At 35.0% G+C, this 27,589-nt stretch overlaps 1 protein-coding gene and 1 pseudogene across 1 annotated transcript; one reads left to right on the top strand and one right to left on the bottom strand.

Moving 5' to 3' along the window:
- Positions 1-12,349: 12,349 nt before the first annotated feature.
- LOC130240084 (methylcytosine dioxygenase TET2-like) lies at positions 12,350-21,184 on the bottom strand. Its single transcript, XM_056471498.1, is given in 10 exon segments — positions 12,350-12,466; positions 12,513-12,743; positions 12,745-12,936; positions 12,968-13,254; positions 14,995-15,307; positions 18,503-18,640; positions 18,725-18,814; positions 20,917-20,995; positions 20,997-21,065; positions 21,168-21,184. Coding segments are annotated over 10 exon segments (1,533 nt in total).
- Positions 21,185-21,704: 520 nt separating this feature from the next.
- LOC130240083 (transmembrane protein 150A-like) lies at positions 21,705-26,665 on the top strand (annotated as a pseudogene).
- The last annotated feature ends 924 nt before the right edge of the window (positions 26,666-27,589 follow it).

Raw genomic sequence — 27,589 nt, 5'->3', positions numbered from 1 at the left:
TCACGCACATTCAACGCACTGGATGCGCTACACACAAACGATGAAGATGCGTCTATTTATTTTTAGTTTCGTGATTTTTGGAGAATAGCAAAATATATATATAATTTGTATATGAATAAATTATAACAGTAATAATAACAACAACAACAAATTATAATATTTAATAATAATAACAACAACAATAATAATCAATAATATATAAATAAAAAAATTTTTGATTACAAGAATATGAAGCACTACTAATATTAAGAAAGCAATACAGTGAGTGTTTAGCTTCAGTAGTTTTCTATTAAAACAAAATACAATTTACATTTTGATTTTGGGACCTTTAGAAAACATGTGACTTAGCTATATGTACAATTTAGGTCAAAGACACAAAATGTTTTTTAAGGATCAAAACTAAAAATATGCAATGCAATATACCTTTATTTTTATCAAAACTTAGCATATAAGCTGTATAAATGTGTTAATCTTTTCTGGGCAAAAAAAGAAAAACTATCTACATACATTTTCTCCACGATTTGCAAAGGACACCTACTAGATGTTATTCAGTTTATATACAAACAATATTATATCAGTCAGAGAACAAGTATCATTAGACAACATATTAGACTCATTGAAAGGGATAGATCAACTAAAAATTTATTAATTAATGTCATCGTCTGTTCACCCTTTACTTGTTTCAAACATTTATTGTTTAGTTGGAAAAGTTGGAAAACTTTAACTGCCATGGCATAGTATTTCGAGATTTTAGGAGAATAGAGAATTATATATATATATATATATATATATATATATATATATATATATATATATATATATATATATATATATATATATATATATATATATATATATATATATATATATACACACACATATATATATACACACACACACAAATATACATGAATAAATTATAATTGTAATAATAATAATAACAACAAATTATCATAATAATTATAATTATTATTATAATAATAATCAATAAATTAAATAAAACATACATTTTTGATTACAAGAATATGAAGCACTACCATTATTAAGAAAGCAATACAGTGAGTATTTAGCTTCAGTAATTTTCTATTTTCAATTTACATTTTGATTTTGGGACCTTTAGAAAACATGTGACTTAACTATGTACAATTTAGGCCAAAGACACAAAATGATTTTCAAGAATCAAGAAAAAAATGCAATATACCTTTAATTAATTAATTTATTTCCTCAAAACCCAGTACAGTTGAAGTCAGAATTATTATCCCCCCTTTGAATTTATTTTTCTTTTTTTAATTATTTCCCAAATTATGTTTAACAGAGCAAGGGAATTTTCACAGTATGTCTGGTAATATTTTTTCTTCTGGAGAAAATCTTATTTGTTTTATTTTGGCCAGAATAAAAGCAGTTTTAAACTTTTTAAAACCATTTAAATGACAAAATTATTAGCCCCGTTGTTTATTAGCTATATGTTATTTTTTTTTGATTGTCTACAGAACAAACAATCATTATACAATAACTTGCCTAAATACCCTAAACTACCTAGTTAACCTAATTAACCTAGTTAAGCCTTTAAATGTCGCTTTAAGCTGTATAGAAGTGTCTTGAAAAATATCTACTCAAATATTATTTACTGTCATCATGGCAAAGATAAAATAAATCAGTTATTAGAAATGAGCAAAACCTGTAAGTATTGACTACCATAGTATTTGTTTTGTTTTCATATTTTTTTAAAGCTGTGGTTACAGGGGTTCGGCTTTCTTCACAGTATCTTCTTTTGTGTTTAAAAAACTCATAAAGATAACGTCCTGTTTGTGGCACATTAGTATATGTGAGGGGGCTTGTAAATAACTCATGAAAGAATAAAGTTACATTAAAACCAAGCACACCATTGTTTTTTCTTGTGAAATTCCCAATAAGTTTAATAAGGTGTATCAATATAAATGCCCCCCCCCCCCCCCCCCCCCCGTTTAATTTGTTCTGTATTATAGGTCAGTTGGGGTGTCGGTGATCAAATAGTGTTTTGGGGTGAACTGACTCTAATCTAATCTAAACTCTGAACTTTAATCAATACGTACAAATCAGAATAGTTCTTCTTTGGCTCTCGGCGAAGGCGGTCGCACTTTTTCCCTCTCCGTCCCATATCTCTCCTCGCTAGCTCCTCTTGTCTTTGTCTTATTCTATCTCTGAGACTCTCCGTGCCCTGCTATCCAAACAAATAAGGAATTATGGATTTGATCAACTGGTCTCTGAATGCGATTGACACCATCTTCTCGACGAGAAGTTTGGGCTCGGGAGAGCCCACATGTCCTGCGGGGACGTTTGCAGCTGGATACGTGATGGACGGGTGGGAGAAGTGGCGCGTCCTGTGCCTGGCTGCTCTGTCTCTGGAGGATATTGAAGACATTTACCTATTCGGAACTTTGATAACAGGGTTTCTGCTGATGGGCTTATGCGGGGCCCTGGCGTATCGACGAATGATGAAAGCGGTCAGTGCTGCTCAAAACCCCACCAGGCTGGCCGGCTTGATTGAAGCGCTAATGGGCAGGCTTGCTAATAATCAGACTGCAATATTAGATCGCAAACTGGAAAACATCGGGGTGAAGTTAGCAGCTTTGCAACAAAATTTGGCCAGATCTGGAGACATGTGATGGACATTAAATATCTGTGAAATTGGCAGGTATTGACCTAAAGTTGAAGTATCTTTCCACTCTTTCGGCTTCCCTGTGTTTTCTTTTCTCCTGCCAGACGGCCTCGGCTGGAGGAAAACAACTTCTCCCGGATAGCAAGATAAGGAGACGCTCTGAAATTCCTGCTCCCCGTCAAGGACACCTGTTGGACTATACAGGCTTACGCACACACACACACAGATACATAGCACGACACTTCCTGGCCCCAATCCAACGCCTTCGTATGCTTTCACCCACTGGAGGGGGTGAGCAGGTCTGCGACCAGCGCCTCCATGGCTGCAGGACCTGATGGCTGCCCGCCCTTACCGGACTATTTCCACACCCCCTGTTCCCATCCCCTGTGGCAATGTTATGTCTTGTCGGTGTGTTTTTGTGCTAGATTGCTGGGGCTTTTTCTTATCCCTGATCTCACGGTGCTCTAACTTAAGAGCAAGGTGAGAGGGACTTTTTTTTTGCCTCTTTTTCCTGACTATCTTATTTCCTGTTCCACCTCCCGTGACCTGTCTTCCCTGGAGTTGTGATGTCTGTGCACGGTCGGGGGGTTCCATTTACCTGCATTTCGTTGCCTTGTACTTGTACATGTGTGATGACAATAAATTGAATCTAATCTAATCTAATCTAATCTTGTTTCAATACTGTCAGAAATAAAGGTACACGAGCTGTCGCTGGGGTGGTACCTTTTCAAAACGTACACATTTGTACTTAAAGGGTCCATATTGGTACCTCAAAAGTATATATTAGTACCTTAAAATTTTAAAAGGAACACTTTTGTACTATTTAGGTACTAATATGTTCCCTTAAGGTAATAAAATGGACCTTTTAGGTACAAATTTGTACTTTTTGAAAAGGTACCACCTCAGAGACAACTTGTTTACCTTTATTTCTGAGAGTGTAAGATGTGCTAGATGACTGAACATTTTTTGACTCTGAGTGATTAGCATGTTCGCCTCAAAGCCAGAAGGTCTCTGTTTCGTGTTCAGGGTGATCAGGAAGTCTTTCTGTACGGAGTTTGCATGTTCTCTGTGTGGTGTCCTGTGAATTGAAAACAAAATTGCCCAGTGTGTGAGTGTTTCCCAGCACTGAGGGTTGTATTCTCAATATTGGGTTGCAGTTGGAAGGGCATCCACTGTGTAAAACAATTGCCAGAGTAAATGATGATTTGTTCTGCTGTGGTGACCCTTGATAAAGCAGGGAATAAGGCGAAGATGAGTGAGTCAGTGAGTGAGAGTGATTTTGACAGCGGTGACTCTGTGGTTAGCACTGTCGCCGCACTGCGAGGAGGTTGCTGGTTTAAGGCATTTCTGTGTGGAGTTTGCATGTTCTCCCTGTGTTCGTTTGGGTTTCCTCTGAGTGCTCTGGTTTCCCCCACAGTCCAAAGACATGCTCTAGGGGTGAATTTAATAAATTAAATTGGTCTTAATGTATGTATGTATGATTGTGTATGGATGTTTTCCAGTACTGGGTTGCAGCTGGAAGGGCATCCGCTGTGTAAAACTTATGTTGGATAAGTTGGCAGTTCATTCTGCTGTGAATGAATAAAGGGACTAAGCCGAAGGAAAATGAATGAATGAAGATATTTCTATGAGTTTATCAGCCTTCAGAATATCCCATTATCATTACATTCCAGATAGGCACTAATTTCCTTTTTAATTTGTTCCTTGTGTCATTAAATATAATATAAATTTATTTTATAAATAAACTTTATATACTTTATAATAAAATAAAATAAACTTTATAAAATTTACATGGCTTAGTTTCCATGTAGTGTTCTTTAGGTTGTATTTGTTCTATGTGTGTACACATATAAGTTGAATATACACACCTATTTAGGATTTAGGACAGTTGGACAATGGAAAGTTTGATGTGGAGGAACCTGACTGGCCTGCACAGAGTGCTGAACTTAAGCCCACTGAACAGCTTTGGGATGAATGAGTGGAGATTGTGAGACAGGATATCTTGTTGAACATCATTGTCAATGACTGAATGAAGTGACATTTAGAAACATGTTAATGCTGTGTTCGTTTTAAACACTAGTCTACTTGTGTGTATCTTAACATATTTAATGTCTATTTTCGTATATACGTACTCTTTTTACAGTTTTTCTCAGCCACTTTGGTGCATTTCTCACAACACTATTTACATTTGCACAACAATTAGTGCATTTCTCATATAATTAGTCATTTGTGCATGTCAGAGTAGCAGTTTCTCATTCCAGTTTCTCATGCATGAGGTGTTCACCCCCAAAAAAACGAGTGTTTAAGGACAGAAAAGTAGAGTGCAGCATTTAATTTTTTAAAAAGTATTATTTTCGGATTGTCATATGTAATCGATGTTTTAGCATGAATTTTAATGACCGTTTTCTTTAGGGTGACCTAAAGAATCGGAATACATTTACCACTCTCCATATACGAATGACATACCGTTGACATATAAAAACAAATCTTAATCAGAATCTTTATGATTACTAGTTATTTTCAAAGAGAAAAATGTATAGCACATAAATTGATGTACAAACATGTTTAAGAAATCACTTTGATATTTGATTGCTATTTGATATTAGTATTAAAACCTTTATATTAAAAACTTGTTGAGAAAATCTTCTCTACATTAAACATTCATTCACTGATTTTCTTTTCAGCTTAGTAATCTGGGGTTGTCACAGCAGAATGAACTGCCAACTTATCCAGCATATGTTTTACACAGCGGATGCCTTTCCAGCTGCAACCCATCACTGGGAAACAACCATACACTCTCATTCATACACAAATAAGGCCAATTTTTAGCATACCCAAATCACCTGTACCACACGTCTTTGGACTTGTGGCGGAGCACCCGGAGGAAACCCACGCAAACACAGGGAGAACATGCAAACGCCATACAGAAAGCGCCATACAGACCCAGCCGAGGTTCGGACCAGCGACCTTCTTGCTGTGAGGCCATCATGCTACCCACTGTGCCACCGAAAAATATAAATATATAAAATAATTCTAATAAGAATTTTGACTTTAACTGTACATGTTAATAAGATTTTTGGGACAAGACCTACAGTTTATAATATATCAACTGTATCAATTGTCAGTAGTGTCATCTGACTTGAGGATATACACCAAAGCTTGTCAGTTTCTGTCCATAGAGGGCAGTACAACAGTTGTTGATGTAGTGTGCTGATTTCCTGCCAGCTTAAAGAAAGCGATCTAATCTAAACCACTCATCAATCCATCACTCAAAATTCCTTTTTTTCAAATAATTTAGTAGACATTATTCATATGGATATTACTTTTTAAATCATTAAAAATTCAGTATATAATTTAGTATTTATAATTACAGTATATAATTCAGTAATATTCTTCAGTAAAAGCACATTGCTCAGCATACACTTTAAGCAAATGACAATTAATTCAGAAAGTGTGCAAATGGAAAAGCCTCACGCATTACACATGCTGTACAACTAATGTGCATTTTATTTCCTAAAAGAAAAAAAAATCTCGAAAGCTGGTGTTTCTTTCCTTGACAGATCATTTCAAGTCACATAATAAACAAGTCTTCAAGTCGTGTGTTCTCGTTTGTTTCGAAGTTAAGAAGAGGTTTAAAATCCTGCATCATACTACAACAGTGCCCTAATGGCTTACATTCAGACGTAAAACTGAAGTGTGCAATTTTTGTTAAAATAGCTATGCAAAGCGAATAAGCCAATAATAGATTGAACCCCCCCCCCCCCCCCCCCCCCCCATCTGTTGCATCTTTTTGTTGATTAATAAGTCTTAAAACATTGAATTGTTCAATATTTAACTGAATACTTTCTTAAAATTGTTTAGTTGTGATTCTGGGTGTTTTTCATTTATTTATGCTTTCAAATTGTTTCATGGAAACTCTTGTTGTTGAAAAGTTTACTTTTATTGACATTTTTAGAGGTTAGAAGCTATATATTGTCTGGGTTGGTCATGTAAAACATTGTACAAAATGAGCTGCCATAACTTTTTCTGTTGATTTACAGATTTATTTTATTTCTATATTTATTTATAAAAACAACAATGACTAAAAATGCGACTAAAATTACTTAATCGGTTCAATTTTTAACATTTAAGAGTTGAGATCAAAGTTTCATAATGGAAACTCCTGTCGATCAGGAGATACACACTGTAAATAGAATTACTGTAAAATTTACAGTAACTTATTGGCAATTTTGGTTGCCAGTAAGACTGTAAATTACAAGCACACTGTAAATTAATAATTACTAGGGGTGTGAGGCTACACGAGACGAGACGAAACATGAGATTGGCTTGACAAGAATGAGACGAGATGAGATTTTTAACCTATTTTTAAGAAATCGTCTCTTACTCAACTAAAAGAAAAAAATCACAAATTGCAAAACTTATAGGTGTTTTTTTTTTTAATCAACTTGTAATGCATGTTATTTTACTTCTATTTTAATGAATTCTTTATAGTAAAAGGCATACAAAACTGCTAAATATGTAAATGGAAAATAGTTTTTTTTTATTATTTTAAATATTAGCAAATATATATATATATATATATATATATATATATATATATATATATATATATATATATATATATATATATATATATATATAATGAATGTATTTTATTTCTATTATAATGAATTCTATGCCATAAAGGACATGCAAACACTATATTTAGTTATAAACTCTACTGACTGGCTTCTCCACTGTACAGTTTCACATGAGAAATTGAACTCCTTTCCACAAATTGAACTTAAAAAAATGAACGTAATTTTTTTAGTATTTCATTTTCAATTTAATAAATCAGTTTCATATTCATCCAGCAACATTTCATTCATGCTCTCATGACTCACTCTGAGCTACTGGATGTGATCATGTGAATATGAAGTAAGGACTGATAGGAGAGAGTTGTTTAATGTAATTTGATACCGAACACAAAAGAAAAAAAAATTAAGTTTTTCCCGGACAGCACAAACGTGTGTTCTGTGATGATGAAGGCGGGTTTCTCAAGTCTCTAAGTGTTCAGTGTGTGTGTGTGAGTGTGTGTCTGTGGTTCTTTGCTCACTCAGTAGGTGCAGAGAATAGTGTCAAACAGCTGTGTGTGTATGGCTTATCCTGTCACAAAATGCGGCTAAACGTCCTACACGACGGTAGTTTGATTGCGGTGTTTTCATGTCTGTACTGCACTTCAATAATTCGACTAAAATAGGAATTAATTTAATTGTGTCTTTATTTCATTTGTGTTTACGACGATTATGACTTCAAGCATATTTGAAGTTCTATGCCACAGCATGGAACAAAAAGAGACAACTTTTAACAGAATTCCTGTCGCGATTTAATCTCACGAGATCTCATCATATGAGATCTTGTCACACCCCTAATAATAACAATTGTGATGTTAAAAAATACAGCACAACTGTACTTATTTATAGTCTTACTGGAAACCAGTGAGTTACTGTAAATTTTAGAGAGCAGACATTAACCGAGATTTTTTTTATAGTGTACTGTAAGGAAACCTGTTTGAAAACAGCCATTATTTACGAAAATTACACACTTCAGCTTTCACTCAACATATACAGAAGAGAACTGTCCAACTGATAATATACATGAAGATGTTTGAAGGGGAACCACTTTTCCAATTCACAAAACATAAACCAAAGAAAATAAAATTCTGAGGGATACAATTGGAAGACAATGCAAGAATTCTAAAAGCTTATGTCCAACGTTACACCGGAAACCTGAGAAAAGAAGGAAAATAATACAGCAAAACAGGAAGAAAAACATGCGAGAGACATCTATTGTCAATGAGTTGAGTTTAAAAAGGAATGTAACAAAATGCATCTCTTTCTGAAACATGTTTCTATGAACCAGGCCACGTTCAACTCAAATCTAAAAGCGGTCAGATTTTACAGTACAACCGATTCACGTACAAAAATGAACAGCAATAACCAACCTAGTGCACTGAAAACAATTAGGAAATGCATAAACTCAGTGAGCTTTCAACCATTTTGCATTGGTAATAAAGGCTATTTGAAGTTCAGTCGATTACCATCAGGAGACTTGTGAGGTCATGATATCACTTGTGCCCCATAAAATCAAAGCACAAACAATATAGCAGGATCTAATGATGTTCAAGCTGAGTAAAACATTTAGCACCCCCAAATAAATGAAAGATCCAACTAGTGCAGCACCTAAAAAGTGATTTGTCAATGCCAGGGAATCTTGTACAATAAATGAGCACCGACATTCCCTGAAAAGCCAGGGTTACAGTAAATTTTCTGTCTGTTACATGTATGGAGTTTTACAATAAAAACAACAATGTTCAGAAAAATAGATTTCATTGAAGAGACAGTAGCGTGAACATACCCATGCCACTCTGTGACTTCAAGTTCTCCAAAACACAGACTTGTCTATCCTTGTTGCAGCTAGAGCACTAGTTAAAACTCACTTTTAGAGCTAACGTGTAAGATCGACATGAAAATATGTTGTTTCAAGTGCTGAAGTAGGAATAGCATTTTGGGTGTACAATGGTTTTGAACACTGATGTACACTAGTTAGCACCTTGAGGAAATTAAAAAGACATTTCGTAGCCGCATTTTCACTTTTAGACCTCATGCAAGAGTAATGTAAACTGTTTTAGCCAATAAGTTGACTAGGCCTCTGGATGTACTGTATATGTGATTATGAAATCGTTAATGGCGCACTAAGTGAATGTTGCCAATGATGTCGATATTTGAAAGCACCAAAACAAACATGGCATGTCCATGACCCAACAAAGCACCCCACCTTTTGGGTTGCAAGACACACCCCTTACTGTTAATTGGCTGAAAGTGTGTTTTGGGGTCAAAGGTGTTTTTTTAGATTTAGCTTAGCGCACCTTTAGGGTGTGGTCACATTTACCTTTGCTCAAATTTCCAAGAATATTTGAATAGTAATCCATGTGTCATTAGCTTAAGATTTCTGCATGGATATTTTGTCATGCTAATTCCCTGCAGACAAACAAATAGCTGATTCTGCGTGAGGAATGTTTAATAGATTGCTGGAAAATGTTTACACTGGCAATCGGCAATATGGCTAATGTGACCACACCTTTAGTTGTTAATTTTTTTGTGTTAATTCAAAGCACCAAAATAAAACTGAACGTTTATGTATATAAAAATGCTGACTCTAATCCACCCTATCCCTGCATAAAAAAATAATAATAATTTAGGGTATGTTTACACAACATCAATGCACAAAAATTGTGTTTTTTAAATGTTTTGTGTATAGTTAACATTGTTAAAATGATCCCTGTTTACAAAAATTTGCAAAAAGTTACAAAAATTACAGGAAAAAATGCTGTAACATGCATCCCAGCAGGCACACAACATCATAAGACGTTAATATTAGGTTAGATTTAGGTTGTGATGTCAGGTGACCAAAATTCAATGTCTAGCCAACGTCTAAGGACAATGTTATTTTGACGTCCAATAATGACATCAAATGATGTTGATATTTGGTTGATTTTAGGTTAAAATCACATCATATTGATATCAAATACTGACATTTATTCGTCAGGTATGGCAACATACAACGTCTGATAGACGTCAAAGCGGTAACATCCACACAATGTTAAGTTGTAACATCATTAGACATTAGCTAGGTTTCCATGCAAAAATGCGAATTAACTTTTTGCGCAAAAACTGGATTATTGCATAAAAGACGTGCGAATAAAGCAGCGTTTCCTTCCAACATGTCAAAGAGAACCAAATCATCACTTGCTGATTAACTGGCGCCAAATATTAACAGTTAAAAACGGAATTTGCTGCGGGGGGAGAAGCTGTGTGAATCTTTTCTTATTTAATAAATTACTTGAAGCCTCGAAGACGATGCCGATGCGCAAATAATGCGTGGTGGCATTTGAAGCACTGAGAACAGGTGCTTTTGACAGTTCTTGACGTAGTTAATAATATAATAGCACTAATTCTGAAAACGGTTAAGGCGTTTTAGAATGACCAAAACAACATTTCAGATTTTTTACAATGTGCTCAGCCTGCTGGTTTGTCCATTCACACACATTTTTATCATCACATGATCTTTTATAACAAAATCACATGACTTTTTTAATGCGCATACTGGAATTTGTTCGGTAAGTGTTTCCATCGTAGTTTATGCAGATCTTTTCTTATCGAATAAAAAGTTTATGCTACTCAGTTATGCGCACATTTTTATGCGCATTTTCAAGATTTATGTGCATCGTGGCATTTCCATCATCAAATGCGCATAAAGATAAGTGGATGGAAACGTAGCTATTGATATTTGGTTGATTTTAGGTTGGACACTGATGTCGGCCTGACGTTGGGTTCTGACGTAATCCTGATTTTCATTTCCAAACAAATTGCAACGTCACCACGACATTGGGGTACAACGTCAATCAGATAGGATTGCAGGCCAGTAGATGGCATCACTATTCATTTGTGCACTTACTATCGTTGCTTTGGTCAAGTACTTGCACATGCCTATAGACTGAATATATAATCTGCATGCATGTCATTACAATACAATTTGCAAGTAGTTTTTGTAGATGATAAATTTGAAATGCTTTTAAAAATTTGCAGTTTCAGGCTTCCAAAACATAAAATGAAAGACCAAATAAAACCATTTTTTTAAAAGCGTGTTCCATTATTAATAAAAAGTGTTGTGTAAACACTCCCTTAACATAAAAATGCAGCAATAAAACATCTTAAATGACATCTCAGTTGGTGTCATGGATTACTTTAAAAGCACCAGTGAAAAACATACAGTAAATTAGTTTGAACGTGACATGCTTGAAGTGTATAAAACGACTCAGGTTTTTCAGTTATGTTTTAACCTCCTTGGGAGATAAAAAAAATAGGAAAATAAATTTGAACTAATAATTTGAACTTAATACATAAGTGCCGGAAATGAACTAGTTTGGACAAATTGTCAAAATGCAGCATAAACCTTTCATGATTATTGCTAAAGTATGCAACGCTTCATAATAACGACTGTCGATACCAAACGCATGTTCATACATGATCAAGAAAAAAACATACGTGCATATTGGAAGCGTCAATGGTCAAGTTGGTCTGAAGATACAAAGTGCTTTTAAAAAAGATGCCAAGGACTATGTCTCACGATGCACCTTCATTACCAATACAAACAAGTTCTGGTAATGACCCATGCTTGTTTCATATTGGTCATTTAACTTTACTGCTACAATGGCACCATAAAATAGCAACTAGCAGTGTCGGACAATAGAGTGCCGAAGGCTGAGACGAAGACGTAGAATTCACATTTGACAATGTCAATTCGGAGTGTTTACTACACGCATCATTTTAAAGGATGACGAACTCCTATTGCAGTAAACAGGCTTGGATCAGAAATTAAATTACAAAATAGTTTTGAAAAAAAAAAAAGATCAGAATAAATAATCACATGTTCTATGCACTAATTTTCATCTATATGTATAAAACCAGTTTTATAACATCTGTTCTGAGCACCATCTCTTTACAATAAAAAACACAAACAACGCACCAAAAACTCACAGTTAAAAACCCACAAACGGTAGTCGTAAAAAGCTGAGATGAAGAGCACAACTTAAAAAGGGCACACGTAAAATGGGCGTGAAAGGATGAGAACTAGCTGAGGTAAGGCATTAGCTAGACAAGCACGGGAACTTCACGTCCAGCGGTTGTAAGGCCCTGTGACGTGTGTGAGGGCGTAAGGAGCTGACATGACCAGGCCGTCACGTGAAACTGTTAGCGACTGACGGGTAGGGACCTGAAACTTGTGTCTCTCGTCTAAACAAAGTCTCGTTTTCGCTGTCTGTGTCCGATTCCACCGGCTTTGACTGATTGTTGAGTCCTAAGCGCTCTGCTTGCTCTTTCTCCCTGGCCTTCTCTGCCATTTTGGCCTCCCACTGCTGTAGGCCGTGACCTGGGGTGTTCAGGCTCTTGTGCTGGTAGAACACCAAAGAGATTCGGGTGGGGTGTGTGCGGTCAGGCCGAAGGATGGGTGTGGTTGCGTGCAGCTCCCGTCGAGCACATTCGATCAGGATGGAACCATGGGAAGGGCGCCACTGCGACCCCGCCGATGTTTTCGTCAAGGAAATTGTGCTCGCTATCTGACCACACTTCCTCTGCTTTGGCCACCTCTGGGGTGACCGGTTGTGCCGTAATGTTCAAGCGGCTGTGGAGACCCTCGGCCATTGGCGGGGACAGTGGGGTGGAAGCAGCTCCTCCTTGGAAGCACCGCATTTCCTCAGGCTTCGGATTTGAATTTTGGATTCGTCCTTACATGGTCATTTCTGAATGGTTCCTGTTTGATAGTTCCATGTCTAAAAGGAGGAGAACCATTGAAGTGGGGGGGTTCCTCCAGAGGGATCATCAGGGAACTTTGGGGGTGTGGATGTGCTAAAGCCGAGTCCTCAGGAGGTGTGCGGCAGGTGTTAGTCTGGTTGTACGAGCCTCTAGAGTGCAAGGGTGAATATTGCCCTCCGATATCATGAACGCGCATGGTTGAACTTAAATTAGTCGTATTCTTTTCCGAAAAGGAGGAATTCTCAGTGGAGGTTTGTTTGAAACCTGTGGACAGAAAAACAATCAGTAATATTTAAAGGAAAATGTTGAATCTCTGATCTCTACATAGTAGGTACATAGTGTGACTTAGGTCAATGCAAATATTCTTCAGAAATGGTTTCATATGCTTATTCATAACCACAGGAATTACCCCTACAATGAAAAGCTTGGATTTTACCATATTTGGAATGGTTGTGAATATATTAATGAGCACTGCTCTGAAGCTTTAATATATAAGAAAACAAAGCCAGAAATTAATAACAACCACTACATAAACAGGTGAGTTTACTGGTTCCAGGTTCTGAACTTGTATTAATCAGCTATGCCTAGATATATCCAGATGTTTAATATATGGCATCTTAAACATAGAAATTAAAATAAAACGGGTCCAGCACTTAAAATAAAACAGGTTAACATATAAGACAGTCTGAAACCCCCTTTTAAAAAATGTCCACTACAGTTGCTGTTTGTCAACAGCTCATACAAGTCAGTTCTCCATAGGCTAGACTGTTCCAATTTACTACATATGGTATGGTCTTTGAATTGGGTGGACTTGTGTACTGCATGCACTTTAACAGATGCAGTTGTAGCAAAAGGAAGGTAAGCCTGTAATATTTAGCTAACAATGGAATGGAATGGCTAAAGATAACACTCCAAACTGACAGAAAGCCAATGGATATAACATCAACTCTGCCCTGGCCAAGGTCCTACCTTGAAGTTTGAGGATTTGGTCCCTCCCCTAATTTGTATGCATGAAAGACATGTATTGACCTTATTCTGTTTATGCAGAAGTGCACTCGTTTTTGGGATTGTTTTAGAGCTTCTGATTTCAGTTGCCTATGTGAGAAATGATTAGGAATAATAAACTGTAAAAAAATTGTCAAACTACTTGCTCTACAAACAAGTGTGTTCATGACTCTACATAAAAAGTAGAATAATGTAATAAGAAAATTGATGTTTGCAACATCAAGCAGTTTAACGAGATCAATAGAAGTGAATGAGACTGGAAGTCTTAAGCCAAAAAGATTATAATGGCTGCAGCAACCCATGCATGAACAATATAGTCAATATATACGACACTGTGACATGACAGACGTTTCGCCATGCTTTCAGTCATTTTATTGCTCTTATCTTTTTAGCTTGTGTATATGCGTAAGAAGAGTATGGAGGAAGACTGGGGGCTAGGTGAGGAGTGCCCATGCAGGGCCAGCACTAAGGGGCCAACAATTTGGCAATGAGCAATTTCTCAATGGCCCTGCACTTGCAGCCCACAGAGGGCCCTTAAGCTAGCCCTGGTGCAACGCCTGTGTTGTTTGAATAAAAGTATGAAACAATATTAAACTTTTGTAGATTAACCTAAATCTGCTGCCGTGAGGACAGGGGCTTACTCTTTGTATTACCCTCTGAATTATTTATGAAAAGCAAAAGATTCACTCTGTCTCCTCTTGTCAAAAAACATTACAAAAACATTACACCTAAAGCAGGGGTTTTCAATCTGTTCCTCGAGCCTCTCCAGCGCTGCACATTTTCTTTCACTGAATGCACCTCTGCATCTCTGCTCAAGGAGAAATCCACTAATCAGCACATGAGTATATTCAGCTGAGTTAAATTAGGAATCCAAAAAAACGTGCAGTGCTGGAAAGGCTCCAGGATAAGATTTAAAATCCTTCCTTTCAACATTTCAACTTGTATGCATGAAGAAGACGGCATGGCTTTTAAGATGGAAGTCTGAAGTGGTGTGGATACCTTTAAGAGACTCGTTCTTCATTTTCACAGGGGTGACCTGCTTACTGCCCAGGCCGTTGAGTTTCTCAACATGGGCTCTTTTGGCCTCCAGCCTCCTCTTGTGTGCTGACTTGACGGGCTCAGCCAGCAGCCGCACTTCTCTTGGGAAAGCAGAGAGGACCTGCAGAGCCCCAGTTTTTATCTTGGCCCACTGGCCCTCCACTTTGCCGAACTCATCAGTGCCAGAGATCTTATAGAGCGGCAGGACGTGCAGCTGCTCATCCTCTGGAATGTTGCGCACTGCGCGGTTATCTTCCTTGGTTAAAGTGCATACCTGTAGTTTACAGGAGGAAATGCATTAAATGTGTTTTAATCACCATTTGTTGAATGTGACACTTTATTATTATGTCATAGTGTGGCTAAACTCTGCCTTTGACTTTAAAGATCAATGTCTGCTTCTACATTATTGTCTGTATCTACTTGTTAAGTCATGTCACAAATTAAAGTGAATTTTAGATAAAATCATTGTGTACATAACAGTCTCTGGACTTGCTGCATCACAGACACCAATTTTTTTAACAATTTATAAAAAATTAATCACTTTCTGGCAATTTGATATTAGGCATGGACAGGGCTAAAATTGTGCACCTCCTCAACCAATCTCCTCCCCATCCGCTGTTCACTTTCACTTTCTTACGCGACTCCCCAAACCCTTTCACTTTCGTCCGCGTCAATCCCCACTCGGCTCTTCACTTTCGACCGTGATACCCCTCTGCCATCCACGCCTGCCATACCCAGCCCCGGTCTACACTTTCATGCGTGACACCACAACATCCTCGGCTAACATGCTGGATCCGTTATCCCGATCTGTTCTGGGACCTCGCAATTCACAAATTAAACACTGGGCATGGATATATAAATATATTGCGATTGTAATACATCAAATGTTTATTATTACCAATCGATGAGCCTCCCCATACAGTTTAATATGGTGTTTGAATCTGCTTTGCATGACGTCACACTTAAAGGTGCAAGATGTAACTTTGACAACCAGTGGTTGAACTAGGTATTGCATTCCTGGATCAAACAAACACAAGTGCAAGTTGCCAGATTGACGACATCAACAGCGTGCCTGACTATCGAGTCTAAAGACTGATTTAAATCGTGTTCTAAATAAAAGCAACGGCAAGTGATAGAAGGAATATTTACCATATTAAAAGGAATTTTTTTGTCCTCACCAACACCTGAAATTTATATTTTAGAAATAGCTTCTATTTCTTGCAGCTGAACGACAGAAAACTTGATGACAATGCTCACCTCAGGTAAACCTCATGTTCATTATTCCGTGTTAAATGCTAACAATGTGAGTTTGAATGCCATTTTGCATGACATTTATTGTCATACTGCTGTAAGCAGCAGCAGAAAGTTCACCTCAGATCGTGAAAATAAAATAAACCATTTGAAATTAAACTTTAGAACTTTATACTCAAAACCAACACATATCAGTGATTCAGCAACTACATTTAATAATGTTAAAGAGGTTTAATGTGTATTAATTAGATTATAAACCTTACCATTTCGTGAGTGAGTGCATATTCTGTGCTTCTGAAAGGCTGTATTAAAATTTCTGTCGAGTTTCGTCTGGTGCAAACAGCCAAGTGTGTTGTTAGGACATGGGGTTACTATGTAACCTGCTCACCTATTGTTTACATTTGTAATATTTATATTTTTGCTAATTAATAACCTAATGTGGAACTTTGAATCTGCGTCTCATTTTGGATTCTGCTACTGTCCACTGGAGGTCACATTTCGGTCACAGACATATGCTTTTAGAGCTTTTCTGACTGAATAAATGAAATGTGCTGTTTTTCACCAAGGCAACCCGGGGTGATGAAATATAATTGGCTAAACTTGTAGTGGGTGGGTTAAATTATCAAAACAAAGACAGCATTCCTGCATGTAACCGCTTCAGAAAAGTGTGTAAATTGTATAGTGATGGGTTTACAGCCTTAAAACATCTATAATAATTGTAAAAAATAAAACTGACTACTCTTGCCTATTGCAGGTTATTTTTAGAACGTAACTCCCACGAATAATGAGGGACATTCATTATTACATTTGTACATTTAAACTTTAAAGTCATCTTTAAGGTTTTTAAGGTTTTCATTCCACATGATTAATATATATGTTTTTCAAGATAAGTCATATTTCGCTACTGTATTGTTTATAAATAGAGAAAACATATTACAAGTATTTATTCTAAATCTTGGACCTTGTTGTTCTTGAAACAAAAATGACCAATAAAAAGCACCAAAAGTGGCCCATATTATTGATGTTATCCATGAATTTTCAAATACACTTTTCAAGAGAGGCTAGAAAATCATGAAGATCTACGTTATATTATTATTGTTTTAGTTATTTTTTTTGCCATATTTTTTTTTTATATAAAACTAAACAAAAAACAAACAAAAAATACCCCTTTTTTGGTTAATGGTAATCTATTCATAAGTGATCATTATAATCATTCTGAGTAAAATGTACAGCAATATATAGATTGAAGAGTGTATCAATACAGAACTGTTAGACTGGAACTACATTGTCCACATAAAAAATATTCATCAACTTCTTCCTCTGTTAATTTCACACCTTCAATATGTCTGATAAAAGAACTTCATATGTTTTCAAATACATGCTGTTTAGCTTTTAGTATGCAATTAGTATGCAGTTATTTTTTCTATTGGCTGGCTTGACAACATCTGTCTTATCCATTGAGTAGTGTTTGGTCTTTGCGTCTTTGTCCATAGCAAAGTTACACATTTTTTGACATACAACAAGCTGAGGTCTATAATACTTGTTCGCTTTTACTATACTTTGAGTTCTCTGGGTATAAGCCCAGCAAAAAAAAACTTTGGGTTGAGGAGCATTTGTTATGAAATGATCTTTTCACTTATGACTCTTATCTCTTCCCAAAATAATTTAATCTTTGTACATTGCCAAATACAGTGAAACAAGGTTTCTCTAGCTTCCAAACATTTTGTACAAATATCTGGTATATTTATTATATTTATTTAATTCTACTGGTGGAACATATGTCCGCATTATCCATTTATATCCATTCCACATTTTTAATGCCATATCCTAAAATGTGCATTAAAAATAAGTGGAAGGAAATTTAGCTTAAAAGTATTATTAATAATGCAAGAATCGTGAGAGCTTACTCCATTGGGGTCTACTATAGAAGTAATGAATTGTGAATCAGATCTAGACTTTGCCAAATTAGCAAAGTATTTAGTAGGATTATTACCCCATTCCATTGAAAATAATACATTTGCATGCGATTAACGGGTTAACAATAAAGTTAATGAGACTGGAAGCATTTATTTTCTAAAGAAGCTGGAGAGGGATCATTTAAATAGCTTGTAGCTGTATTTAACTTTAATTCTAGGTGTCTCTGTTTTCTTTTTAGTTGTAGAGTATGAGATAAAGCGGAAGGAAGTATAGCTATTGTGATAGTGGAGATGAGCCTCACCACAGTGCTTCCATTGGTCATGTTATGCGTGTCTTTGTGGGCATGAGCACAGAAATCCACACATGCTGTCACACCAGAGAAAGGTCGACCTTCCCTACAGCCCAGACGACAGTCCTGCCCTCGCTGCTCCTCCTCCACCTGATGGGTACAAACATATGCAGAGCTCAGTTTGCTTTCAACTGACAAGTGACATGATCAGCTAACATACTGTAGCTAACATACTTGGTTGTTGAAGGCCTTAGGTGCGAGTCTTTTGTACACTGGTGCCAAATCTGATGCCAGATTCTGCAGGTTTGTTTCCAGCCTCCCCTCCTGGCCACAAAAAGAAACATTATTGCAGTGTTAAAGATAAGGTAACACTTTAATTTGATGGTCCAATTGAGTATTAGTGAACTATCTGCTTAATATCTGTTGATACTGCTCCTTCAACAGACATTTAACTGACTATAAGAAACTTTGCAAGTACATGTCAACTTACACTAACCCTAATCCTAACCCCAACCTTAACCCCAACCTAACAGTCTACTAATAATCTATTGAGAATGACATGTTGGCATGTAAATGCAGCTTAAATTCAACAAACGGACCATTAATATAAATGTGACTGAAGATGACTTTGAAAGATCAAAAATACACTTTCAATTAAATGTTTTATCAATTTGTTGTGAAAATCTTGCTCACATGCTCACAAAGGATGCATTTATTTGATAAAAAAGTCCAGCAAAATCAGTGATACTGTAAATATCAATTATCAAAGTCAATTTGCTATAATTCAAAGCATCATTCTTACAGATCAATCACTCCAATGTGCTTTTTCAATTCTAAAAATAGGAGGCACACCACACTGCCTTTTTGTTGTCATTAGAACAAGCAAAAAACATATTCAGTGCGATTGGGGCCTTAGCACGGTTGGTGAGAGAGCTTAAAGCGCTGCAATTTAAGAAAGCACGTGCAATTACAAAAAAACACCAGCAAATAAAGAAATGATCTTCATCAATTTGACAGCACACGTGTTGCAAATTCTCACAACACAAACAACTGAAGAAACACGCAGCAATTGGTCAGCAAGTGATTTTATACTAACGTAACCTAGGCTGTTTTACTTTCATTCCATTAGAGGGAAACAGGTAAAACCAATTCAGGTAAGCAATGTCATTCAGGCAGGATAGTTAAATATCCCTTTTAAAGTTACTGTGGCAGGATTTTGAAAACCAGCATATGTTTTTGTCGGAGCAAAATATTCCCATCTAAAGATCTGATGTATGGAAATATGTGAAAATTACATATATGACATAGAAGTCCAAAACTGGAATTACATATATAAAATATGTCACAAATTCAACCTATATTTCATAATATTGAAATGGGCTCATACATATTTTCTTCGAACCATTGGATTTACAAATACGTTCATATAAGTTCAGATATATTATAATAATATTGCATGGCCTTATATTGCAAGACATAAAGTAATAGCTAATATTTGAACATATATGTATATATTATAATTCTAATGGTTTGGAAAAAAATATGCCAGCCCATTAGACCATTTCAGTGTGGTCATGTTATTGGCCCATGAACAATCTCTGCTTGTTATAAAACTATTTCATAACTGTAACAAGAGGCAACTCAATCATAACTACATGTTAAAAGAGCTATCATAACATTATTTTTCAATATGTGGCTCTATTTGAATTCTTGGAAGCTATAGAAATTAAAAATGTAAAACAGGAAACACGTTGGGACCATTGCTTTTGTTTACATCCCTCATATACTGTATGTGAAATAAAATATGAACTTGTATGTTACAGTGCTCAGCATATATAAGTACACCCCTCACAAATCTATCTTTTAAATTCATATTTTAACAGGAAGCTCTACAATATTGTATTTGTGCATATACATTACATTAGTCAGTACTAAAGCCAATTCTGGAGCTCATCTAACAAAATAACTTACGATAACGGTCCAAAAACTAGTACACCCAAATTTATGTTATAGAAAAATTATTAAATACAAATTTAAAAATGAGGAAAGATCAAGAGAAGCAATTTTTTTTAAATTTAGTTGAAATTTTGTATGTTTTGTAATTTTTTCCCATATTTTGCTTGAATTTAATAGTATTTTCTTTCAATTTCTAAATGTTTGGTGACTAAAATATTATTTTATTAAATATATCTGTTTAATAAATCTGCTTTGTTTAAATGCACCAAAACACATTGCCTATATTTACTGAGAAATGGACAAAAATTTTCATTTTCAAAATGGGGTGTACTCATATATGCTGAGCCTTGTATATACTGTAGGTAATTTGCATATGTTGCCAGATATATCAGATTTCTATCTTAAATATCTGATGTATTTTTCCAGTGTTGAAAAATGAATGTGTGAATGCTTCTCCATTCAATGCTCACCTCCATAGGAGAGTCTCCCTGCAGTCTGAACTTGCGGGGTGTTTTGCTGCGTGCAAACTTGCAACCATTGAAGTACATACCAGGAGCAACCGAATGAGAAAGAGGCACCGCAGGTCTCCGGGTCCAGACCCTGACATGCACAGGTACGACTAACAGGAGAGATGAAAAAGAGGAGGTTAGTTACTGTGTAGTAATATACTGTACTTTATTACATTGCCCTGTGAAGTCCTTGATTTTAATTGGCCACTTGCCACATAGAACGCAACATTTGGGTTCGGAAAGTAAAAACACCATTCATTTCTCCACAGCAAAAAGGATTTTGAACAAAAACTATACAATTCTGACTATGCTGTTTCCACCTGTCACTATTGCAATAAAACCTCATTTGAAACATTTCAGATGTTAAAATGCAAGGATAAAGTTTTGTCAATAGCCAAAAACATATCGTATGGGTCAAAATGATAGATTTCTCTTTGATGCCAAAAATCACTAGAATTTTAAGTAAAGATCACATTCCATGAAGATATTTTGTTAAAACACAATTTCTGAAAAATGTAAAGGTGATCTTCTCAATAATTATATATTTTATAAACTCCTAAGATTCCAGGTTTTTCAAACACTTATATTCTGGCCAAATAATATCCTTTCTTCATAAACCATGCATCAATAGAAAGCTGATTTATTAAGTGATGTATAAATCTCAGACATTTAAAAAGACATTTATGTTGTGGTCCAGGGTCACATTTAACCAACACAATACCAAAGGAGGCATTTCATTTGTGTAAGGGATGTCAAGTAAAAGTAAAGAGTATTAAATTGGTAAAGGTAAAAGTCTATAGGACTTTTTCTTAGTGCTCATGGTTGGGAATTGTATTGTTTTTTTGAACAAATGTCTGAGAACTTCTGTTGAATCCACCCTCTGTTTTTCTTCACACAGTTCTGATTTTCTGTGTTTTCCATCACGCACACATTCTGGACAGAAACAGCGTTCATTCTCTCCTCAGTAAGATTGCTCTGATTATGGGCTGTGTGGTGTCTGCGGGCGCTTTCATGGCTGGCAACTGCAATGTAAGTATACACAGATATCATTCAGAAATTTATTCTGGGTATAGATATTCAGCAAAGTGTCACTTGGAAAAAATTGAGAGTTTGTATCATGTGTTAATGTTAAAAACCTTGTTTAATTTATGTATTCATTAGTTTGTTGTTTTAATTGTATATTTATTAATGAAATGTTTTTGCCATGAATTTAGCATTTGCTGCTGACATGGCATTCAATATAAATACATCATCATCATCAATCTGAGGATAGTTCAACCAATTAAAAAAAAAAGAAAATGTCTTGACCGTTTAGTTACAATCTTCTGTTGAACACAAAACAATATTCATAAGAATAATGTACAAAATCAGCCACTCACATCCATAGTAGAAACAAAAAGTTCTATGGAAGTCAAAGCTCTTTTGTTCATCATTTCTTATGTAAATGGATAATAAATATGCTGGTGATGAGTTTTCTGGTGACAAAACCTACGAGACACTTTCTTACCTTTGGCCTTGTTTTAAACAAATAGACAATAATCAAGCACCTAACCATGTCTTTTACTGGATAATAGGTTGTATGACAACATTCATGTCAAGTCGATTATAGGTGGAGTCACAAAACTCAAACAAAACTTTATGCAGGCTAGGTTTCCTGTAGGCGTATACTGTGTAAATATGAAAAACATGCATTATGTTATGCTCAGAAATTAAGGGTAAAACTTTTCCTTAAAACAAAACTAAAGAACATTTGTAAAATCCATTTTGTAAATTTGCAAACACACAATTCGTGAATTCACAATTAAAAATCATTTATATTTTGCCAAATGAATGGGATTTGTGTATTTTTTTTTCGTGTATTAAATTTACGAATTAGATTTGCGTATTTTTGAATCCTGTTTTGAACTTACGAATTAGATTTGCTTATTTTTTAAATCGTGTTTTGAACTTACGAATTAGATATGCATATTTTTGAATCGTGTTTTGAACTTACGAATTAGATTGTGTATTTTTGAATCAAATTTTGAACTTACGAATTAGATTTGCATATTTTTGAATCGTGTTTTGAACTTACGAATTAGAGTTGCGTATTTTTTAATCGTGTTTTAAACTTACGAATTAGATTTGCTTATTTTTTAAATAGTGTTTTGAACTTACGAATTAGATATGCATATTTTTGAATCGTGTTTTGAACTTACGAATTAGATTTGTGTATTTTTGAATCAAATTTTGAACTTACGAATTAGATTTGCATATTTTTGAATCGTGTTTTGAACTTACGAATTAGATTTGCTTATTTTTTAAATAGTGTTTTGAACTTACGAATTAGATTTGCATATTTTTGAATCGTGTTTTAAACTTAAGAATTAGATTTGCATATTTTTGAAACGTGTTTTGAACTTACGGATTAGATTTGCATATTTTTGAATCGTGTTTTGAACTTACGAATTAGATTTGCATATTTTGAATCGTGCTTCGAACTTACAAATTAGATTTGCATATTTTTGAATCGTGTTTTGATCTTACGAATTAGATTTGCGTATTTTGAATCGTGCTTTAAACATACGAATTAGATTTGCTAATTCTTTAAATGTGTTTTGAACTTGCGAATTAGATTTGCATATTTTTTTAACGTGTTTTGAACTTGCGTATTAGATTTGCATATTTTTGAATCGTGTTTTGAACTTACGAACTGGATTTTGTAAATGTAAATTGTGCTGTGGACGTTTTTTGTAAATGTATTCTTTTTGAGACTGATCTGGCTCCATACGTTAAAGGTTCTTCATGGAGCTATCAAGGCAGAAAGAGAACCTTTTTTTAAAAGAGTGTAAAAGAAAATTCTTTCACACTATTAAAACGAAAGATTAGTAAATGCACTGTTCATTGAAAGGTTATTTGCATTGTTGTGTTTTACCAAAAAAGATTAAGAAGTGATTAATTTGTGTTTTCTTGCAGCCGGCAGAGCTTGTGTTGCTCCATTATCTGGGTGCTGCTGTGAGCTTTGTGTTTGGTGCCTGTACATGATCATCTTGACTTCGCTCACCACTAGATGTATGCTGACAGGCTGTGAACAGGTCCTCTACCCGCTACGCATCATCTTAACCATCATCCAGGTTTCTGCCACCATCCTCTGTATCCTTTCATGCTCAAAATGTCCTGTGTTATGCATGTCAAAGCTATTTTACATATACAGTTAAAGTCAGAATTATTTGCCCTTCTGTTTTTTTTTTTTCTTTTTTAAACATTTCCTAAATGATGTTTAACAGATTAAGAATTGTTTCAAAGTATTTCCCATAATATTTTTTCTTCTGGAGCAAGTTACTTATTTGATTATTTCAGCTCGAATAAAAGTAGTGTTAATTTTTTTTACCCTTTTAAGATTAATATTTTTATCCCTTTTTATTATCATTATACAATGATTTGCCTATTTACTGTAACTTGCCTAATTAACCTACTTAGGCATTTGAATTGCACTTTAAGCTGAACACTCGTGTCTTGAAAAATATCTAGTAAAACAGTATGTACTGTCATCATGGCAAAGATAATAGAAATCAGTTATTAGAAATTAGCTATATAACTATTATAAAAACTATTATGTTTAGAAATGTGCTGAAAAAAATCTTCTTTCTGTTAAAGAGAAATTGGGAGAAAATATACAGGGTGCTAATAATTCAGCAGGGCTAATAATTCAGTCTTCAACTGTATATACATTTTACCATTCAGTGTATTGATGTCTACAAAGAGGTCAGCAACTATGAATAAGCCATACCTACGATCATCCACATCTTGTCAGGGAAGCACAGTTTGTGTTCAGTAGTAATTCTCTTCTGAGGTCCAGAGGGCGCTCTCATGCAGAAATGTCAAGAAATCCCCATAGTGTTAGAAATCTCCATTAAAAACAAACGATTTAAGTGCTTTCATTGATTTAGTGTGACTAATAATCACAGGACTATGAATAATCTCACAAAAAGATTTATTTCAAATCCTCGACTGAAGTTATGAATTGAGTTTGAAGTAAAATTGTGTTATGAAATGTGCAGCGCTATCTCACGGCAATTCATAACTTTTTAATTTAGTGGCTAATTAGTATGAATTCATACAAATATTTAAAGAATTTAGTATGATTTTCTTATCCCCTATGACGGCTGGGTATAGGGGTAGGGTTGGGTGCCATGCCTTATTTTTTACAAACTCATACGAATTTGTACAAATTAGCCACTAAACTGACAAAGCGTAAAATAGTTACGATTCCTCGTTAGATTAACATGAAATGTGATATTTCTGTAGATCACTGAGAAGCAACGCAAAAGATGTCAGGATCATAGAATGATTATCTTGATATATAATATAAATTACATTTCGATTTTAAACAGGATTTTGCTTAGTTTTAAACTCTGTGTTGTAAATGCTGCTCTGTCTGAAAGCACATGCTGAACACGTTACTCAGAATTATGATGTTTGGACAAGCTTTAATTTATTATTCATAGTTAATGTATACATTCATAAGTCCAGTAACAGGGTGACCGCGGGGTCTTAAAAAGTATTAAAAGTTAATAAATCAATTATGAGAAAATTAAGGCCCATAAAAGGTATTAAAAAGTCTTAATTGCATTTTTATGAAGTCTTAAATTTTGTTCAAGCATTGTACAGTGTTTGACTCCAAAAAAGCATAAATATATTTATTTAGAATATTAGAAAGACGAGCTTAAACAGAGGCTGAAGCCTGTTGCAAAAAACAACCACATAATTTATATTTTCAAGCTTTGTTTCTTCCGAGCTTATCTGAGTTCTGTTGCATGGTTGTGCTCTGTTGATTTATTTAACTTCAACTGTTTATTAAGTTAAATGTTTGATACTGATTAGAACTTGAAGTGGCAATGAGGTCTTAAAATATCCTGAAAAGGTCTTCAAAAAATCTTTAAATGTATCGAAGTTAGCTTTAGGATTCCTGCATATACCCTGAGTAAAACTCAGCAATTATAAAGCAGGGTGTTAAAAAATGTATAGTTTTTTTAAAAAGGTAAAGATTCTAAATGTTTTAAGCCCCCTTGCTCACCAAGGCAGCATTTCTGTGATTGAAATTTAGTAAAAACAGCAATATTATGAATGATTACAATTTACAGTCTGTACAATGTAAACCATTATAATGTATCATTTATTCATTTAAAGCTCTACTCCAGTCTTCCAGTAGTCACATGCTTGTTCTGATATTCTAATATGCGGGTTTGATGCTCAGTGAACATTTCTTTGGGATTTTCTGAAAATAATATTTCATTTTGTTTCAAACAAAAGACGATTCTAAAGAATGTTGATAATCAAACCATTTCAGTCCTATTGACTCCACTGGAATGTTTGTCCAATTATCCTCATTCCTCAAAATGTCTTATAGTGTTTTCTCAGAAAAAAACACACAGATTTGAAATGTCATAGGAATGCGCAAACTATTTTTTTTGCAATGAAAAAATTAACTCAAACAAGTATTTCTCCTTGACTCTCACGTCGTCAGATGGCATTTTCTTCATCCAGGAGCATTACTTCTACAAGCAGATCTCAGCAGTGTTCGAGTGGTTTCTGTGTGTCAATCTGGAGCTCTACGAACTCAGCTACAGCGTAGAGTTTTACTTCTTCTCCTCATCGATGCTTTCAGTGCTTCTAGCCAAGAAAGAAGAGGAAAAACCTCTAATTTTATCTTAATCACTAGGAATTATTAATTATTTTTCTGTTATGGATTAAAATAGATGCCCTTTTAAAATGTAACCTCATAAGGTTGACTCAGGAGACATTTGAAGACTTTCATCCTTTTGAATGCACACTAAAGACCCTTTGAGACCGCAAGCACTGGATTCACTTTGGAGCTTTTTTTTACTCCAAGTGGAGCAACAGGCACTTTGAACTTCCTTAGCATTTTTACTTTTGAAACGGTATATAATACCATACAGATGCAATATTTGACCTGATATCTAGATTTCCTGTGTGGTAGGGGAACTCGGTTAGCTCATGCAGCTTAAACGATTGTTCAGTGTTTACCTCAGGCTTTTAATCTAATCGTTCAGGACCTTGAAAATGTAGAATCAGCTGCTGGCCGGATATGTTGTTAAAACTGAAAATGCCATATAGAAAAAGGATAAGAATGACCCAGTCATAGGTTTATCTCAAATTAAATTATTTGTCATTATCTTTTTGTATTGTGTTGGAACTTCAATCCAGAGACTTTAGATCAGGGGTGCCCAAACTTTTTCTTTTGAAGGACCAAAAACAAAATATCATTGAGAGCTGTGGGCTGAACGTAAATATACCAAACTATATACATTAAAGTTGTCATGGGTAATTTCCTAATTTATTTAATAATATTTCAAAATGAATAGAAAACATTACTTTAAATTGTATTAACTAATGCAGTGTAACTTTTTAAATGATAACTTATTAACAATAAAAACATAATCACATTTATAACACAATGGAGTTCAATGCTGAATACACTAGTCAAGCAGAATCTGCCTTTGACTTGATTTGCTCATGAAGTCTCTGCATTATTGGATGACAGTGTGTCAGTGGCGGTTCTAGTTTAAATGGCACCCTGGGCGAAACCACCCCAAACATACCCCTCCCTCAAGAATTAAAGACACTATGTGAT

The sequence above is a fragment of the Danio aesculapii genome, chromosome 13 (genome assembly GCF_903798145.1).
Source record: "Danio aesculapii chromosome 13, fDanAes4.1, whole genome shotgun sequence".
In the NCBI taxonomy this organism is placed as follows: domain Eukaryota; kingdom Metazoa; phylum Chordata; class Actinopteri; order Cypriniformes; family Danionidae; genus Danio; species Danio aesculapii.
The sequence above is the reverse complement of the archived record's forward strand: the minus strand, read 5'-3'. Positions and strand labels throughout refer to the sequence as shown.